Below are 19,821 nucleotides of genomic sequence, written 5' to 3'. Positions count from 1 at the left end.
CCATCCATGGTTGGTGCCTATCTGCTGAAAAACTGCATAGGAATAGGATGACTGAAGCTGGCATTTCAGGTAGGAGGTACAGGTGTTCATTACCGGGTCCAGTAGGGGAGTGCACTTCCTTTGCCTATAACACACACACACACACACACACACACACACACACACCAAAACAGAAAGTTCATTAAATTAAAAAAATATATATGCAGTTCCCTACCCCAAGCAGAACCCTCTCCAGATGCTTCAACTCAGTATCCAAATACTACAGTGGCTTCCAGTAGACCATGAAAAGGGAAAAGAGGGATATAAGGAGAAAGAAATGGAAATGAAATAGCAAGATAGAACTGAACATACTTCAACAATTGGGACAAACAAATGAGGTCAGACTGGTGCGGGAACAGAAAGGAAGGGCATGTCCTGGAGATGTTACCTGGTTTTTTAGACTCTTGATATTTTTGAACTATAGCTTGAAACTCTGAGGTTCAACTGATTTTATCATACCATAGGAAGGGAAAGAAAGACTTGGCTAGTGAAATGGAAATGTGTAGTTAAGACAAATGCTAAACTTCTTAAATATTCTGGATTTGTGATTTCTAAAAAGTCAGTAAAACAATCTACATAATTTTTAAATTCTGTCCTAACATTGTGCATATATGAACAGATGTTAAACCTATATATATAGACAGAGACACATGTGCTATCTATGATTTGCCAATGAAGGGACACACTATAATCTCTGTGTACACTCATGCATCTGTGAAAAATAGAAATTTGTTTTCTTTCCATTAAGACATTGTCTGGCTTTATAATTATTGTTTATAGTAAATACATTCAAAGTTTATTCTTGGAATCCTCAATTCTCTTGCCATTGTAGGATAATGTGAGCTTTAGGCTAATTGATTACAGCCTCTTTTGGCATCAAAGTGACTAAACCTCTTCTCCAAGCCTTGGCCACTCATATGCACACCTGGGTGCAGGCCAGCTCCCTGCCGTAGGCTTCCCAGGGCTCCAGCGATTGGCATGCAGGCCTTTACTTCAAACACAGCATTTGTTGAACTCGTAAATTTCCCTGTGACCTTCAATCTCAAGCAAGGGAGCATCTGATTGTAAAGCTATCCTTCCTCTTTTGATATTATATTGACTGCTGATTTCTCTATTAATTAGGAAGAATAATTTTTAAAATCTTATATGAGTAAGCACTGGATTTCACACACACACACACACACACACACACACACACACACACCAACAGGGCTTTCTTCAATCCATACTTTGTCTCTCTGATGCCCTTTCTTTGCCTTTTTTTTCTCCTACCCCATCCTCTCCTGCTAATCCCTTTTTTGGTCCTAGTGGGTGAACATTTTGATTTTGACCTTGCTTTTGCTGTCTATGATGGAGTCAGGTCTGGCCCAACTGATTTACAAACTACCTCCTGAAGGTGTCTGGATGGCACAAATATCTGAAGAACTGAGAAGGTTTGGAAGGCTGAGTAGAATGTTACCACAGAACATCACACACACAGGGTGAAAGATAAGAGAAGGAGGGACAGAGAGTATGGCTGAGTAGCTCTTTTGAGTATCAGAGCTAATAATTTCTGCTGCTCTTTGGGAATTGTATGTGCCATTCATTGTACTACATGTTGTATATACACTAAATTTTATAATCTTCTAATAAGCCTGTAAGGAAGCTATTATAAACCCCAATTTTCAGATAGGAAAGCTGAGGCAAGAAAGCTAAGTAATTTTAAAAGCCCGAGATTTATTTAGAGCCACATCCGGAGTTCAAGTGTTAGTCTCCTGATTCCAAATCATCTGCTCTTCACTACTCAGTCATGCTGTAATCCTGATGAGAATCACCCGATGCAGCCACTAAAAGCTTGCTGAAGGCTACTGAGACCTCTGACTCTGTCTTTAGTCCAGGAAAATTTCAAGGAGAATGTTAACCAGCCTTTTCATTCTAGCCCACATCAGAAAGCTGAGCTATCAGGAGCACTGCAAACATGGGATTCCCCTTTGTAAAGTCCAAAGTCCTTAGGTACGTCGCAACCTTCTAGAAATTCTAATAACTCCTTAGCGGGTTCAGGTTTTATCATTGCTCCGACTTCTGGACAAGGGGCCATGTAAAGAGCTTTGCTTTCTGAAAGAGGGACAATGACATGCAGTGATTGAATAGTTAATTCCAAGGTGAGGGTTTGGATATGTGTTTATACTGTGAGCACTTTCTATCAGACCTGTCTGTGAGTTGTACTGACCGGGAACAGAGATATAATAATACCTGGAGGAATTCACACGCTGAAAGCGTTGTGAGGATAGACAAAGGATTTCTTAAATGAGAGAACTTGCCCTCTGAAATTGAATTCATACAATTTGTGGCCCTTTTCTGCCAGAATTTTGTCCCACCTGCCTTCCCACAGGCTCTTCTCTTGCCCTGCCTTTTCCTCACCACAAGATAGAACAAGATAAAGCTGAACATACTTCAAAAATTAGGATGGGCACAGATATGCATACTTTTCCCATTTATACTTTTGGCTGAGATTTCAAATAGACTCTACCTTTTACGCCTCTGCATTCTTGGATGCATCGATCTCCTGGCAAGTATTCCCTTCTCCTCCTTCTCTACCTAATGAACCCATCTCAGAGTGTTTCTTTCCTGATATCCTTCATGTCCTCAGGCAGTGCTGAGGCTCCCTCTTTGGACTCCCAGAGGTCAGTTGTATTATGGTATTAATATTTGTTTCTACAACTGTGGAACCTAATGTAATGCATGTGCCCATACTAGAAGCTCATGAATATTTGTTGACTGCTTGTATGAATGAACAGATAACTGAAGAATGAAAGGTGGTGAAGGCAAGAGATTCCTATTTAATATTTTTTTGTTTTGGAACCAGTTCACTTCAGTGTAATCACCAGGTCCTCGAATACAGACTGAGAGGAATGAATATTAGAATTCTGCAGTGATGTTAATTGTGTCATATATGTTTGGGTTTAACCTGAGCAGATTTTGTAAGAAGATAACCCTGTTAGCTTTATGGAGGATTATGTGAAGGGCCAAGAGGCTAATGCAAAAGAGATTAAGCGGGAGGTATGAACTTAAAATGAGAGAGGCTGAGGGTTGGACAACTAAGGTGGGGGCAGTGAACAGTGGAGAAGGGGCCCCAGACTTGAATTAGGTGTTCAGACCTGGGGCGGGGCATTATTGCATCTGCCAGTTTGGAGACCTATGACTAGTAGCAGAAAGTTCAAAGATAGAAGTGAGGGGTGGAACTTAGAAGTAGCACTATCTACGTACTCTTAGGACTTAGCACACTGCTTATTCTGACAGAGAGGCTCTATTTCACATGGAAGAAGAGCTTTGTAGGGGGCATTTTTTTTAGAGTCAGGGAAGAATGAAAAGCCAAAGCCAGTGTGTCTCGAGGGATGGTCCTGCTGAAACTCTTTCTTGTTCAGTAGAGTGGACTGGTACTAGGTATCAGAGGGCCTGCTGTACAGAGGGTGGAATCCCTGATGGCCTTTGGGCTGGCCAGGACTGAGTCTTCCTGCCCTTCATTTAGGATATTGGCTTGAGAAACCAAGTCTGCAGTCGTCTGAGAGGATGGAGATTGGAAGTGCTGATGGTGCTCTCTGGTATAGGGTAGAGGACTGTCTCTCTCTCTCCTCTCTCTCTCTCTCTCTCTCTCCCTCTCTCTCTCTCTCTCTTTAAAGATTTTATTTATTTATTCATGAGAGATGCAGAGAGAGAGGTAGAGACATAGGCAGAGGGAGAAGCAGGCTCCCTGCGGGGACTGTGTCTTTTAACATAGTCTAGAGTAGTACTTCTCAAACTTGACTGTGCACAGGAATCACTTGGGGATCTTATTAAAATATGGATTCTGATTGAGTCATTCTCTGGTGGAGCCCCAAATTCTACCTTGCTAACAAACTCCCAGATAATTCTAATGCTGCTGTTCTGGGACCACACTGTAAGTGGTAAGGGGCTAAACTGTATTCTGAATAAAAACGCTTCTAATTTCAATTCAGAAGCTGACCATGTGCCACAAAAAAACCACTTATCCAATTAATGCTTCAGATTCCTAATCTGTGTTATGGAAATGATGCAGTTACTCCCTGCTTTTACACTTTCTTTTTAGGGATGTTCTTTGCGGTAGGATTTTGTGACATTCAGTACAAATGTACTAGATAAAGGGAGATATTTTATATGCAGTTCCGTTTCTAGGAATAATGGTGCTTCCATATTATGATTTAGGCATTGACATTATATGGATCATGGTACTGATCCCTTCTCTTCCATTAACTAGTTAGGTAATTTCAGGTAAGTTATCTTACTTTTCTAAACCTTACTTACCTCATCTAAAACATAAACATTTATGCATTCATTGAACCAATGTCTATTGGTGCCTATTATGTATCAGACATTGTGCTGGAGACAGAAGATATAGTAAATAAAATATTGCTCTCACCAAGCTTATATTCCAGTGGGGGAGACAGGAAATAAATTACTAAAGCCCCCAAAACAAAATAATTAGAGTATATATTCCTTGAAAGATAGACAGTTGCTTTGATTATAAGCCAAAAACAATAAAGGTGTAAAATAAGGTTGCTCTGGGGTGACAAAAATTATTTTTAGATAGGAAGAAGAGCCCATCAGAAGAGCAAAAAGAAAAACACAAGCAGAGAGAATAGTACCAAAGTCCTTTGGCAGGAAACAACTTGGTAGTACTTGGGATTCTAAGTCAAATGTGGACAAAGTATATTAAAGAAGGTGAATGGAGGCACATCTGGGTGGCTTAGTGGTTGAGCATCTGTCTTCAGCTCAGGGTGTGATCCCAGAGTGCCGGGATTGAGTCCCACGTTGGGATCCTTGCATGGGGCCTGCTTCTCCCTCTGCCTATGTCTCTGCCTCTCTCTCTGCATCTCTCATGAATAAATAAATAAAATCTTTTAAAACATAAAAAAACAAAGAAGGTGAATGGAACATAGGATGAGGTCAGAGAAAATGGGATGAGATTGTGCAGGACATTGTGATTAAGAAGTGAGAAAATTTGGAATTTTTTTCCATGCAAGTGGAGGCAATTGAAATATCCTAAGCAAAAAAAAAAAAAAAAAAGCATGATGTAATGTATTTATAAAACATCTCTCTGGCTGGTGTTTGCCAACTGGATAGGAAGGGATCCAGAGAAGTGTGGTGTCCGGGGTTAGGAGGTAAGAGGTAGAACATGGGCTAGCACTCAAGACAGTGGAGATGCAAGAGGTATGGGGACAGATTCCAGAGATATTTGGGAGGAAAAACTGAGAGGACTTGCTGATGGATTGAATAAGATCAGATGGGGAGTTGGGAAAAAAGTAAGATTGAGAGAAAAAGTAGAATCAAAGATGTCTTTTAAGTTTCAAACTTGGGCAACAGGATGGATGATAGTATAGGGGTGGTTGAGGAGGAACATGTACAAAGATAAGGCCATCAAGAACTCACATAACTAATAGTCCTTATCACACAGGGGGGTTTAAGGATAAAATGATATAGATATATATTCTTTCACACAATCCCTAGCACGTAAGTGCTCAATATTTGATTGTTTTTCTGTTGTTATTATTCACGAGGGACTACCCATTGGAGACGCTAGATGCCCTTGATCAGTAAAGACATGATCATTCTCTTGGACTCAACAATCATATTTTTATTTTCTCCAGTGAAAAATAAATATTACTCTTGAAAACCCTGCAGTGGTGATAGAAGAATGGGGTAGGGTAGACTCATGTGTGCCTCAAGCAACATCAGTCAAACTTTCAGCCAAGTTTTGATTACAAGATCTTTCTTTCTGGCAATGGTGTAAAAAGCAGAAAGAGCACAGCTGGATTTTCAGCACTAGGTGGATACCACAAGTTCTGGAAATTGGAAAAAGCATCTTCTAACTTGGAAATTGTGGTGATTTGTCTGGAGTAGTTAGAAGGAAAATAAATACAGACCTACCCCTAGCCCCAACTGCTCATGATACCATTTACAGAGTAAGTTGTCTGGCTGTAACTGTTTGGTCTTTGCTAAGCATCCAGTCTTTTTAACCAGGGTTGTTAGGTAGGTGATTTTGCTCTCTGATTTCTACACTTAAGGTTAATTTTTGCAATAGGAAAATAAACATAATTTTAGTGTTTTGCCAACCTGGCTACATATAAAAACTGCTAGCCAGTTAAAAAATATAGAATGCTAGGACAATCCCAGGATACTTGATTTAGTAAGCCTGTAAATCTAGGTTTTTAAATGTCTCCTAAATGATTGGTCTACAGATGTCATTTGGAAACCATTGGTCTGAGGATTGGGGTGTTATATTATGATTTGAAAACCCTGGAGTCTGTTTTTTCTTTTGCCGGTGAATTGCTTGCAGTGTGGCATTAGGCAAATCACTTCATGGTTCCTAATGTCATAGTTTAGCCTCATTTATTCCACTGGAATGAAGAAAATATAGACAGCTAATAGTCAGTGGGTAGAATGTTTCATGTGAAGGACATTTGGACTAGACTATCGAAATTTAGAATCCCTGTCCTGGTGAGGGTCTGCCTGTGTGCATTGATCTAACATCCAATGCTATCATTCCTTAAAATGCAAACTACTTGCTTCATGATTTCAAGTGACTCTTGATTCATAGCACTTTATGGGAAGGAGTTGAACCACTGTGAATAAACCAGTTTTTTTCATTTATGATTTTAAAAGGCTCAGAGGTCACTCCTCAACACTAAACTCAGAAAAGGGAGCTATGGCACCACTAGAGATCAAAGTCTTGCCATTGCTATAGGCTTTAGTCTCCTTCAAGGGTCCTTTGTGGAAACTAAGTTTCCTGGATCTAGGAGGAATCCAGGACACTGAATTCTTGCTACAATCACAGTCTCCTACAGCCAGAACCAGCTTGTGGCACTCAAGTGCTAGGCTCCATACCATGGGATCTCAAGGTTAGTGCCCAAAACAGGGATTGACAGGCATTGACGTGGAGCCATTGAGACAGGGCTTGCTACTGGGCTTTGAGGAAACTGACCAATCAAACGCAGTGTGAGAAATCTGAAGGCAGAACCTGAACTGGGTCATCTCATAGAGTGCCATGCAGAATTTGTGAGAAGTGTATGGAGAGAAGGCCAGAGGAGGCACTCCTCATACAAGGGAGAAGAACCTGGGAAGGAGAATCCATGAGGTTGAGGGGGCATGGGGACCCCTATAGAAAGGAAATGCCATTTCCTAGGGAATCAGATCTCTCTCCCAAACTCCTCTCACTCCTGCCTGTAGTGGCTTCTGGTGGAGTTCAGGGGGTCCTGGTGGGAACTGTGCTGCTTTTCTTTCTACCTTCAAGTATTCCCTCTCTATATATTTTACTGATATTACTGGTGGTTTGCATCACAGGGCCTGTCATGTTGTTCAGCTACCACCTGCAATGACCTACTCACTCTTCCCCATGCAAGTTTGATCTATCTACCTTCACCACTGGGATTATTAAACTGGCAAGGAAAGATATGAAATCTGCATTCTTGAATGGCTCTTCACACTGGGCAAGAAAAGGGAGGACTATTTCCATGTTGAAGAGTTCCAACCAATTCAGAGAAAAATACCACATGAAGTCAAAATATTATCGTCTTGGCCAAGAAAGGGTTTTCCTTTATAACCATGCTGACATGCAAAGTTTTACAGCCTTGACTCTCCCCTGGTGTCAGTGGTATTGCCTGCTCTCTCCAGCTGGAGGATGTCAATTCAGCAGAGGTAGGGAAAGGATTTCATCTGTGGGAGGTTGTAGAAAGAAGAGAGTCCCTGGGAGAATATAAACTCTGTAGTGTAAAAGAAGAGTAGAATATCCAGTCTATAAGAAGGACAAAAAGGAGTTTCGTTATCATCAAAAGAACTACAAATCTTTCATTGAAATAGATTTGGGAAGACATTTTTGGGTGGAATCTTCCTTTAGGGAAAGAAGCCATATACACAATATTACATAGTATGTGATTTCATTTATGTAAAGTTCAAGAACAGGCAAACCTAATCTATGTTGATGAAAGTCAGAATAGTGTGGATTGCCAGGGTGTGGGAAGGTTTAACTATAAGGAACACCAGGGGAATTTGGGATACTGGGCACTGGAAATGCTCTGTATCTTGATCTGAATGATTACCCAGGTGTATTCACATGTAAAAATTCCTTGAGCTGTATACTAAGATTTGTGTAATATTCCATATGTAATTTATTAGTCAATACAGAAGTTTAAAATGAATGGTCTTATTTTGCCACCCTTATAAATGTGGCATCATGGTAAAGGGCCTCCAATATTTTGAATAGGATAGAGATGCTATTAATATTCAAAGTGGGCTGTAGAGCATAAAAGGAGCAGTTAAACCTGACACAGTGGAAGGACCACAGGCTTTGGCAGCAACTCACCTCGGTCCAGGTCCTAATATACCTTTTACTGTAGATCTTTGAGCTAGCTTGAAATCTCTCTCAGGCTCAGGTCCCTTCTCTATGTGGATAATAATATACTTAACTTAACTGCCATTTGGAGGATTCAGTGAAATGATGTATTCCAGTCATAAAATCAGTCATAAAATCAGATTTCTACCCTACAATATTCTTGATAATAAAGGTATAAATATCAATAACTATTTAACATTATACTAAATAGAAGTTGAAAGCTTTTCTTCTAATATTAAGAACAAGACAAAGATGCTCACTCTTGCTGCTTTTTTTATTCAACATAGTATTGGAAGTCCTAGCCATAGCAATTAGTCAAGAAGAAGAAATAAAAACCCTCCAAACTGGAAAGAAAGCAACACTGTCACAATCTGCAGATTATATGATACTATATGGAGAAAATGCCAAAGATTCTACATACAAAAAAATCATTAGAACTAATAAATGAATTCAGTCAAGTTGTATGGATTAGTTTAGTGAAGAATTACTAAGTGAATTCAGTAAAATTGTTTCTATATACTCTTAACAAACTACTACAGAAATTAAGAAAACAACCCCATGTACAATTGCATCAAAAGGAATAAAATTCCTGGGAATAAATTTAACCAAGGAGATAAAATACCTGCATACTGAAAACTCAAAGACATTGATGAAAGAAATTGAAGAAGACAAAAATAAATGGAAAGATACTCCATACTTCTAGATTAGAAGAATGAATATTGTTAAACTACCCATACTACCCAAAGCAATCTCTAAATTGACTGCATTCCCTATTAAAATCCCAATGGTGTTTTCACAGAACTAGAACAAACAGTTCTAATATTTGCATAGGGTCACAAAAGACCTTTGATAGCCAAAGGAATCTTGAAAAGGAAAAACAAAGCTAGAGGTATCATACTCCCTGATTTCAAACTATGCTACAAAGCTATAATAATCAAAACAATATGATATTGTTATAAAAAGAGACATTGATCAATGAAATGAAATACAGAGCCAGCAGTAAACCCATACATATATGATCAATAAGTTACAACAAAAGAGCCAAAAATTTTCAATGGGGAAAAGACAATCTCTTCAATAAATGGTGTTGGAAAAAACTGGTTGGCCTCATGTAAAACAGTGAAACTAGATCATTGCTTTACACTCTACACAAAATGGTAGACATGATCAAATGTAATGAATGTAAGACCATGAATGTAAGACCTGAAACCATAAAACTCCTAGAAGAAAACATAGGAGGTGAACTCTTCAGCACTGGTCATTGGTCATTGAATTTTTGGATTTGATTCCAAAATCAAAGACAACAAAAGCAAAAATGAACAAGTGGACTACATCAAACTAAAAACTTCTTCACAGTGAAGGAAACCATCAACAAAATGAAAAGGCAACCTACTGAATGGCAGAAAATGTTTGCAAATCATATAACCAATAAGGGGTTAATATCCAAAACATATAAAGAACTTAGAACAACTCAATAGCAAAAAAACAAACAACCCCATTAAAAAATTGGCAAAGGGTCTAAATAGACATTTTTCCAAAGAAGACCTACAGATGGCCAACAGACACATGCTAAGATGTTCAAAATCACCAATTATCAGGGAAATGCAGATCACAACCACAGGGAGATATCTTTTCAAACCTGTTAGAATGGCTGTTATTAAAAAGATACGAAATAACATGTGTTGAAGAAGATGTGGAGAAAAGGAAACCCTTGTATACTGTTGTTGTGAATGTAAATTAGAGCAGCCACTATGGAAAACAGTATGGAGGATCCTCAAAAAATCAAGAATAGAACTATAGTATGATCCAGTAATTCTATTTCTGGGGGTTTATCCAAAAAATAAAAATAAAAACACTAATTTGAAAGGATATATTGCACTCCTGTGTTCATTGCAGCATTGTTTACAATAGCTGAGATATGGAAACAATCAAGTGTCTATCAAAGGATGAATGGATAAAGAAAATGTAGTGAAAAAAAAAAGAAAATGTAGTGTATATACATGATGAAATACTACTCAGCCATTAAAAAGAAGGAAATCTTACCATTTGTGACAACATGGATATCTTAAGGGTAGTAAGCTAAGTGAAATAAGTCAGATAGGGAAAGATAATTACCATATATTCTACTTATCCATTGAATCAAGAAACCCAAAATGAATGAACAAATATAAGAAAACTCATGGACACAAAGAACAGATAGATGGTTATCAGAGGGGAAGGGAGTTGGGAGCAGAGGAAGTGAGTGAAGGAGGTCCGTCGCATGCTGATTGATGGTAACTAGACTTACGATGATCACTTTGTGGTATATAGAAATATCAAATTATCATGTTGCATATCTGAAACTAATGTTACATAACAATTTTACCTCAATAAAAACTAACAAACACTCTTTCACTTATTTCTAAGTGGAGATTGTTCAAATTATGTTAAACTATTAAAATTTATTTAAATTATTTGAAATCAAATAATTCTGTGCTAGGATCTAGGGCAAATTATTTCACACTTCTGAGTGTGTTTCTTTATGAAATAATAATAATAATACAATTTCATCATAAGTATGCTGATAATTCAGTTTGTCACCATGTATAATGTGCTCTGCAATATGCCTAACACACTGTGAATTTTGGTTAAATTATTCAACTTGGAAGATACTTAACAATGCCTGATGTAAGCCCGATATTATTTAGAAATTAATATGAGGAATTAAAAACAAGAATAAGATACAATGCTTGCCTTCAGAAAGTTTCCATCTTACTGGAAAAGAGACGTGCACATTCATAAAACAATGTGATAAATATTTTACTAGTGTGATATGAGAATACTGGAGAAGCTCATTGTATAATAGTGCAACAGTCACTAAAAGTTGTGATCATATTTAAATTTAAAAAGAGCATCATGAACCCAGAAAATGATAATTTAAGGCTGCCATATGGTTGAGTCAATGGCCAAGAAATTATTTGTGTTTTAGAATCACAAGCTTGTAACCAGGATTGCTCTGGATCAGAAGTGGATGCATTAAAACAGCAGCATGGGAAGCACCTTCAAATTGACAGTGAGCCGGAAGGGGCATGGAATGGAATTCACAGCATCAAGACCTAATTCTATTGACTGCTGTCTGCCTCGAAGCAATTTCTCTGGTTGGAGGCCGTGTTTGTGCACGAGGAGGAAGAGCAGTTCTTTGAAGACAGTGTTGAGTCATGCCTACTTGGAGTCAGCCTTGGAGAGGCTGACAGAAGCTATGAGTGCTTTCCAAGAAAAGATGGACTTGTAAACAAACAAAATGGCCATAATATCTCTAGTGAGGTTCTTGCCCTTCTGAAATTCAGGCTTAGAGTCTCTGTTCTGAAAGAAAATCCATATGCTGCATCTTCTTCCCTGTCTGGAGAACTAAGAAATATTGGCAACTTCATAAATTATATTACCATATGAACCCTGATGATCCCAAGATCACTTCTGGGAGGTCCCCTGAGTGTGGGATAACTTTTTCTTTCCTTCATCCTACCTGGCATTTCCCAGTGCACTTAGGTGTGAGACTTCTCCAAGATGAAAGGCTTAAACAAAACCCAACTGTAAACAATCTAGACCTTGTGCTGATATTTATCAAGCTCTCTTGAGAGTTACATAGCAAATATTACAGGCATACCTTGTTTTATTGTGTTTCACTTTATAGTACTTTGAAGATATTGCAGTTTTTACAAATCAAAGGTTTGTGGCAGGGATCCCTGGGTGGCGCAGCGGTTTGGCGCCTGCCTTTGGCCCGGGGCACGATCCTGGAGACCCGGGATCGAATCCCACGTCGGGCTCCCGGTGCGTGGAGCCCGCTTCTCCCTCTGCCTGTGTCTCTGCCTCTCTCTCTCTCTCTGTGACTATCATAAATAAAAAAAAAAAAAAAAAAAAAAAAAAAAATCAAAGGTTTGTGGCAACCCAGCACTGAGCAAGTTTTTTGGTACTGTTTTATCCAACAGCATTTACTCACCTCAAGTCTCTGCATCATGTTTTGGTAATTCTGGCACTATCTCAGACATTTTCATTATTATTGTATTTGTTATGATGATCTGTGATCAGTGATCTTTGATGTTATTATTATAATCATTTTAGGATACTATTATAATCATTTTAGGATACCATGAACCATACCCATATGACAGCAACCTTGTATGTGTTCTGACTGCTTCACTGACGGGCTGTTTGCCCATCTCTCTTCCTCTCCTTGGGCCTCTACATTCCCTGAGAAACAACAAAACTGGAATTAAGCCAATTAGTAACACTACAGTATTCTCTAAGTGAGTAAAAGGAAGAGTCACATATCTCTCACTTTAAATCAAAATCTAGACATGATTAAGCTTTCACTGTTTTTTCAGACATAATGCTATTGTACATTTAATAGGCTACAATATATTAGTATAAACATGAGTTTTATATGCAAATTCATTTGACTCTTTTTTGATTCTCTGACTTAGAAATTAGACTGATGAGGTAGGACCTTTAGCTAACAAGACCCAATTGTGACTGCCTATTTGCTATTCCTTATCCCATATTACTTAGAGTCCAGTCTTCTCCCATGACCTCCTTGAGGGAGTCTAATGGGCTATTTTGTTTCATGTCTCATCAGCAATTTCCTGAAGATACAGTGCCTGGAGGGTGGAATCTGGGAGCAAGGCAGCTGTGTCCCAGTGGTGTGCGAGCCCCCTTCTCCTGTCTTTGAAGGCATGTATGAATGTACCAATGGCTTTGAGCTCAACAGCCAATGTGCGCTCAACTGTAACCAGGAAAGTGGAAAGGTAAGATGACTTGAACTTGGTTTTGGATCAGACTGTGTTCTAATCTTGATGACCAATTCAAGAATGTTGACTAGAAATGATCTAAATGAATCCCAACAGGCTGGGCCTTACTAAGTTGGGATTCTAACCAGCAGTGTTAATATGATTTGATAGAAAATTCAGAAGATAACTACATTCTTGGAATAGTTTTTCCTGAGTTTAGAACTTCCTCTTGGATAAAAGAAAAATCTGATGGGTTGGGTACCTGGGTAAATTCCAAAAAATTCTGGGATTTTGATTTGGCAATGTGATTTCCTCCCATGTATGGCCACTAACCTAACCTGGCTATGAAAGCTGGTATCATATTTTTCCATAGAACAGATCCCTGAACAGGAACACAAATTTCTCAGCAGAGGCAAAGCTGAAAGTGCTGCTTGACTGCCATTCTCACTAGGATTTTGGCTTTAGAGGTCTCAGATGAAAACCACAGTCTTATCATGGTTATGTCAATTTTAGTTTTGACTCTTTTCAAGTCACACACACACATGAGACAGGAAGTTAAGCAGACTTCCTAGGCAGAGATCAATGACCTTGACTGCTCTCCTGGCACATGTGTATCTCAGTGTCCAACACTCCAAGGTAAGCACTGCTGGACAGATGTGCAAAGAAAATGCTGTGAAATGAGACTCCTGAGAAATCAAATACATCCGTTTACACTGATTGTCTAAGGCCTCAAGGAGTTGGCCCTGGATGAAGGGCGAGTTATCTACAATTCTAAAATCTTTCTTTCTTGGGTTTTGTGAGTTAGTGCTATTTTCTCTGTGATCTGCATATAGTATACTTTGTGATTATTGAGGGTGTGGAGCCAAAAGTTAAACAAACCAGTATACATATAGAGAAAGGGAATAAAACTTTGATGAGATCAAAGGCAACTATGATGTGTCCATTCAAGCAGAAAGGCAAAAATACCTTTGGAAAAATAATGAATTGGTTTCCCTGGATCTCACTCCTCTTGAAAAAATATGACATTTGCTACAAGCAGCATTTGTGTGATAGTATGGATGAATCCATGCAAAACAACACCATCTGTGAAAAAAATTCCAAAAATATCTCCAAATATGTGGGCTACAGTTAACAACTCACTGAATCCTTATATCCAAAGAAAAATACATTGTTAATAAATTTCATTAATGACAAAATTGTTTATGATTTCTTCACATCAAAATGGCAAAACATTGTCTTGACTTTTCTTATTTTTTGTTTTTATTTTTTGGTCAGTAATGAATGGTTTATTATTTCAATAGTATCTTTTAGTCCAGGTTCCAAAAGTTGGAACACACTGTTTCATCAGACCACTTTTTCCCTGCTCTAAATGAACTTAACAAAATAAGAATGGAAATGTTTGCTTTTGATATTGTAGCGCCCCATCCTCTGCACTAAGGAGGGACTGTGGACTGAGGAGTTCACCTTGTGTGAGCACCTGCAGGGGGAGTGCCCACCACCCCCCTCGGAGCTAAATTCTGTGGAGTACAAGTGCGAACAGGGATACGGGATTGGTAAGTTTGGAAAGAGATGCTAAATTTGGCTCCCAAGTAATCCTTTTATTAGGCCTGGCTGGATTTTGAGTCTGATCCATTGTTCTCCCTGAGGAATAGATGGAAATGCAAGTTGACTTCTAGCTGGTTCAGTAAAAATGAAATTTATGGCAAACTCATTCTTTTTACCCTTCCACGTGCACGTGTAACATTGGTGTGGCTGCTGAACTATTTGCAGAGTGTCTGGTCATGTTACCCACTTTGCTGCAGACAGAGAGTGGATTAGATTGTGGCAGGAGTGGAGCTGTAGTCCAAGAGGGAAGATGGGAATATGTAGCCATACACCATACATGTGCTGGGCCCCTTCTCCAATTCTTTCTGCAGTTTTTCCTGGAGCAGAGAGTTCCTGAAAGGGACGAATTGAGATGGCATTTGCTTGTGTTGCTCTTCAGCCATTCTTTCTCTAGAGGAGACCAGGCTCCAGAACCTATAGGCAACTTCTTAATCAAGTAATTGCAACTAAAGGTCTCTGTGGTCAGAGCTGATTTATAGTGATGTTGATTGAACTTTACCCTGGCTGGATCTAAGCATCATAGAAAAGAGATGCTACTTGTGGAAAACCTGAGTTCTGAGTAAATTTTATTTATTTATGTATTTATTTATTTATTTATTTATAAGATTTTATTTATCTATTTATTCATGATAGACATAGAGAGAGAGAGAAAGAGAGAGAGAGAGGCAGAGACACAGGCAGAGGGAGAAGCAGGCTCCATGACAGGAGCCTGATGCAGGACTCGATCCCGGGACTCCAGGATCCTGCCCTGGGCCAAAGGCAGGCGCTGAACTGCTGAGCCACCCAGGGATCCCCAGTAAATTTATTTTTTTAAGATTTTATTTATTTATTTGAGAGAGAGAGAGAACACATGAGAAGAGGGAGAGGCAGAGAATCTCAAGCAGACTCCACACTGAATACACAGGCCACTGGGAGACTTGATCTCTTGACCCCAAGATCATGATGTGAGCCAAAACCAAGAGTCAGACACTTAACTGAGACACCCCAAGCATGGATAATTTTATGTCATTCTAATTGTGCAATGCTAATGAGTATAATTTGAGTAAATAAGAAAGTTCACTAGTTTCTGAGATGGCTCTCTACCATATTTAGGTTACTCTTTGCACCAAGAAATCTCATGACCAGGCATGGTGTGGTGGGGTGCTCAGACTGGGCCTCTTAAGTGGTGTTTCATGAGCAAAGTCTCATCTCCCCATCTCTAATTTCTGCATTAAAATGTCATGCAGTTACATAGATAGAGCTCTTAAGAGTCATGCAACATTTTGAGTTATTTCACAAGTTTGCAAAAAACATAGAAATAGAGATAGAGCTAAAAAGAAGCTTGGAGAGGAGCAAATCTATAGATGAGGAAACAGAACCCTGGGAGTGTGCCATCTTTGAATAGAGTTTTAGAAGACACTTGGGCCCTACATACAAGGGAATGGAGCAAGATTTTCCTTCAGGAGGCCAACACATGACCCAAGTCTCTGCTTCTAATTCCTGTTGCTTCCTCTTTTAATCACATAGGTTTCTTGGCTGCCAGCATAATGATCTTCAATGGAGCAACAGACATTATAAATCTGCCTTCATACTTTCTGGGCCATTTTTTTTTCCTCTAGCTAGCAAATTTCTTAGGTAGTGACTGATATAATTATAAGCCTTCCAGAGATCATATAAGCAGGAATGATACTAAAAGTACTTAAAAGGCGTCAGCCAATCAGCTTAGTCTTTGGCTGGCCAGAGTCCTAGAGTGGGGCCTTGGAGGTCTACAGGACCAGGAGTTAAACTTATAATTGCTGGATCATGCAGAGATTCAGAGATTCCAGAGAAGAGGCTGTACTGGACCAGAAGAAGGGATGGGCATGGCATCAAGGAGAGTTAACTTGGGGCAGTGGCTCTTTAGCGATTAGTGTAGACATATCCCTATAGGGGCATTGTAGATGAGTATCAGCCCTGCCTATAACCACAAAAATGTGGTGATCCATAACATAGAAAGTAATTGCTCTTAAAAAATCAAAGCTATTGATCCCAGGATGAAAAAGACAGAGATATAAGAAGTTTAAGTCTCTACTGTAAATTTCTGTCCTTCAGGTGCAGTGTGTTCCCCATCGTGTGTAATTCCCCCTAGCGATCCTGTAATTCTGCCTGAGAACATCACTGCTGACACTCTGGAGCACTGGATGGAACCTGTCAAAGTCCAGGTGAGGAAAGGGGCATTTTTATGTGCCAAGAATGTAAGACCACTGGAGAATTCTCAACTGACAGCATATTCCCTGGAGTAATTTCTGAGGCTTTCAGGGCATCCTTAAAGCAAACAACCACATGGATCCTTCCTAAAGAGAAGAATTCAACATTGGGAAGAGAAAAGAGGAAACGTGAGAAAAAAGATGGCCCCTATCCAGAGGATAGTTTAAAAGATAATCTAGAAGAAGGACTTGGAGATATAAAGAATGGTAATTCAGGAAGGGAATGGAAAGAGAAGATTACCACTAATTAAAAATAGGACAGAAAATCTTAGAAGGAGCCAAAAGAATGAAGAAAGTTGAAAGGATAGAGAGGGAAAGATGGTTTAGAAAAGAGGAAGATGAAACTGAATGCAGAGAAATGATACCCAAAGGAGTAAGAGAGGGAGCTGCCTTTCCTGTCTCCATTCCCATCCTTTCTGAAACCTGAGATCTTCTCCCTGGGTGCTCTGGAATCCAATCCGTTGTGGGCAGGACCCACTAAATCCACGGCCTCTTCTCTGGGCTCTCCATGTGTTTGCATTCTCAGTTGAAACCCTGCGGACTCCCCTCCCTGCTTTCTCTCTCCCCTGGGCCTGGGAGAGGGGCACCTGCCCTCCTATCTCCTTGGTGCCACTTCCAAACCATTCTCCCCTTCTCCTCCCTGGAGTTCCCCCACATTTGAATCTAATGCTAACAGAGCAATCCATTCAATGCCCTCATCTTCTGTCATCTTCGGACCCCCTTCCCTTATGTCTTTAACACTTTAGCTCCTGGGTCATGGTTGCCTTAGCTGCTACTTCTGCAGAACCATTGATTTCAATATCACATACTTGATCCTTCAAAAACCTGGGTTCTCAGTTCCACGACCTCTTTTCCTCCTGTCCTTTGCCTTTCTGACTTCGTCCCTTTTATGACTTTCTTGGCACATTCTGATCTTCCCACAGTGGCTTGTTGACTGATTCTTGAGCATGCTAGGCACACTCCCACCATAGTACCTTTGCTCTGTGGTTCCCTCTGCCTAGAATGCTCTTCTCCCAGGTCTTGCTCCTTGACTTTCTTTAGAATTTTACTCAAAAGTCAGGTGCCCTCTTTGTCTATCTAAAATTTTAACTCCCTAAAATTTTGTCCCCCTTTCCCTTTTTAAAACTTTTTCTCCTTAGGACTTACCATTACCAGGCATATTATACATTTTATTTATCTTATTTAGTATCCCTTTCTGCTGCTGGAATAAAAAGCTCAAGGAAGGAATATTATCTGTTCCATTCACTACTATCTCCCCAGATCTTAGAACAGTGCCTAGTATGTAGAAAGTGCTCAATAAATGTTTAAGAAGTGAATAAATGAAAAAGAGGGTGAGAAAGCTATACAAGATCTGGATGGAGAGGATCTTATGGTATGTTAGTTATTTCTTCTTAGAATGGGGAGGGAGAGGATGACAAAGAGCTTGGGAGCTTGTTTGCTTTATTAGACTGTCTAACAAAGAAAATCCTTTGTCATAGAGTCACCAAGAGATGGAGTCTAGAAATGTACCACATTTAATTTGGAAACCATCCTCAGATTGCTTTTTTTTCCCTCACAGGCTAGTTTTGCTATATTATCAGCACAGGAATTTGTGTCAAAGCAGGAGGATTAGGAAAAAATACCCTAAGCATGATTCGGGAAAGGGGAACAGGAGTAGCATACTCCTATTAATTCAGTCAGTTAGTTATTCATTGAACATACATTTGTTGGACTTACTATGTGCCCTGGAACTGGTCTAACTGCTGGGAATATGGAGATGAAAAAAATGATAGTCCTTCTATTTACAAAATTTATAATCTGGCCAGGAAAACAGACATTTATAATAATGCAACACAGGAAATGGCTTGGTCGTGGTAGAAATGAGGCAGCAACACCCAAGAGGAAGCAACTAATTCTGCTCAGGAGCTTCAAGAAGGATCAAAGGACCACAAGGCTTTTCCTCTGGGTCATAAACTATGATCGAGAGCAGTATTCTAGAGGATAGGAATGGTAAGAAGTTCTCTGTGGCTGAAACGAGGGTCTGTGTGGTGCCTAGGGAGAGGGAAGATGGGTACTAGAAGAATGAGATGGGGAGAAACAAATGGGCAAGATCCCTCAGGGCAGGCCATGCCTTTTTAGGATGTAGAACTTAAGGACAACACTGGATAGAGTGGAGCAAACCAGGAGCCTGAGGGCAGTGTGAAGACTGGATGGGGGTGGGGAGGAAAAAGTCAGAGAAACACCTTGCCTGGTTCTCCCATCCTGGGCCTTCTAGACTTCCTGTTCTACTCCCCATAGCCTGCTGTGAAGGTCTAACTGGAATTACAGCGCCTGAAGGAAGAGCTCCTGCCTCCTGTTTCATGAAGCGCTAGATGGTCTAGATCTTGAATTCAACTTCTCCCTGGGGAAAGACTTCTCTTTCTCCATTAGTAGCTAAAGGGAGAAAGGCTTAGAATGTCTCAGACCCTTTCTTCCTCTTGAGAAATAAATTGCTTAAGGAATGCTTCTCTAACCACATCACCGTAAAGCCATCCAGTGGGAACAGTCGATGGATATAGGCCAGAGTGCAGGCCTTCCAATGATTGGGGGTCTCCCACTTCTGCTTTCCAACTGGAACATTCAAAGAAAAGCAGTTTGGATGTCTCCATGAAGATAGCAGGGGTACCAATTACAGAGACTTGACTGTCTCCAAACTAGAAAACAATATTCTCTATTTTCCAAAAGCTTCTTTCTTCTTAACTGTCCTCCAGGGAAGTCATTATTATTTATTTACTCTAATTCCATAGTTTTTTATTTACATTTATATACCTAGTGACTTTTCCAGTGC

At 39.6% G+C, this 19,821-nt stretch overlaps 1 protein-coding gene across 1 annotated transcript in view; it reads left to right on the top strand.

Moving 5' to 3' along the window:
• The window catches only part of PAPPA2 (pappalysin 2), a 267,023-nt gene that overhangs the window by 199,200 nt on the left and 48,002 nt on the right, over positions 1 to 19,821 (top strand). The window contains 3 exon segments of the mRNA XM_038542421.1: positions 13,035 to 13,203; positions 14,603 to 14,738; positions 16,861 to 16,970. Coding sequence (XP_038398349.1) covers positions 13,035 to 13,203; positions 14,603 to 14,738; positions 16,861 to 16,970 — 415 coding nt within the window.

The sequence above is a fragment of the Canis lupus genome, chromosome 7 (genome assembly GCF_011100685.1).
Source record: "Canis lupus familiaris isolate Mischka breed German Shepherd chromosome 7, alternate assembly UU_Cfam_GSD_1.0, whole genome shotgun sequence".
NCBI lineage: Eukaryota > Metazoa > Chordata > Mammalia > Carnivora > Canidae > Canis > Canis lupus.
The sequence above is the reverse complement of the archived record's forward strand: the minus strand, read 5'-3'. Positions and strand labels throughout refer to the sequence as shown.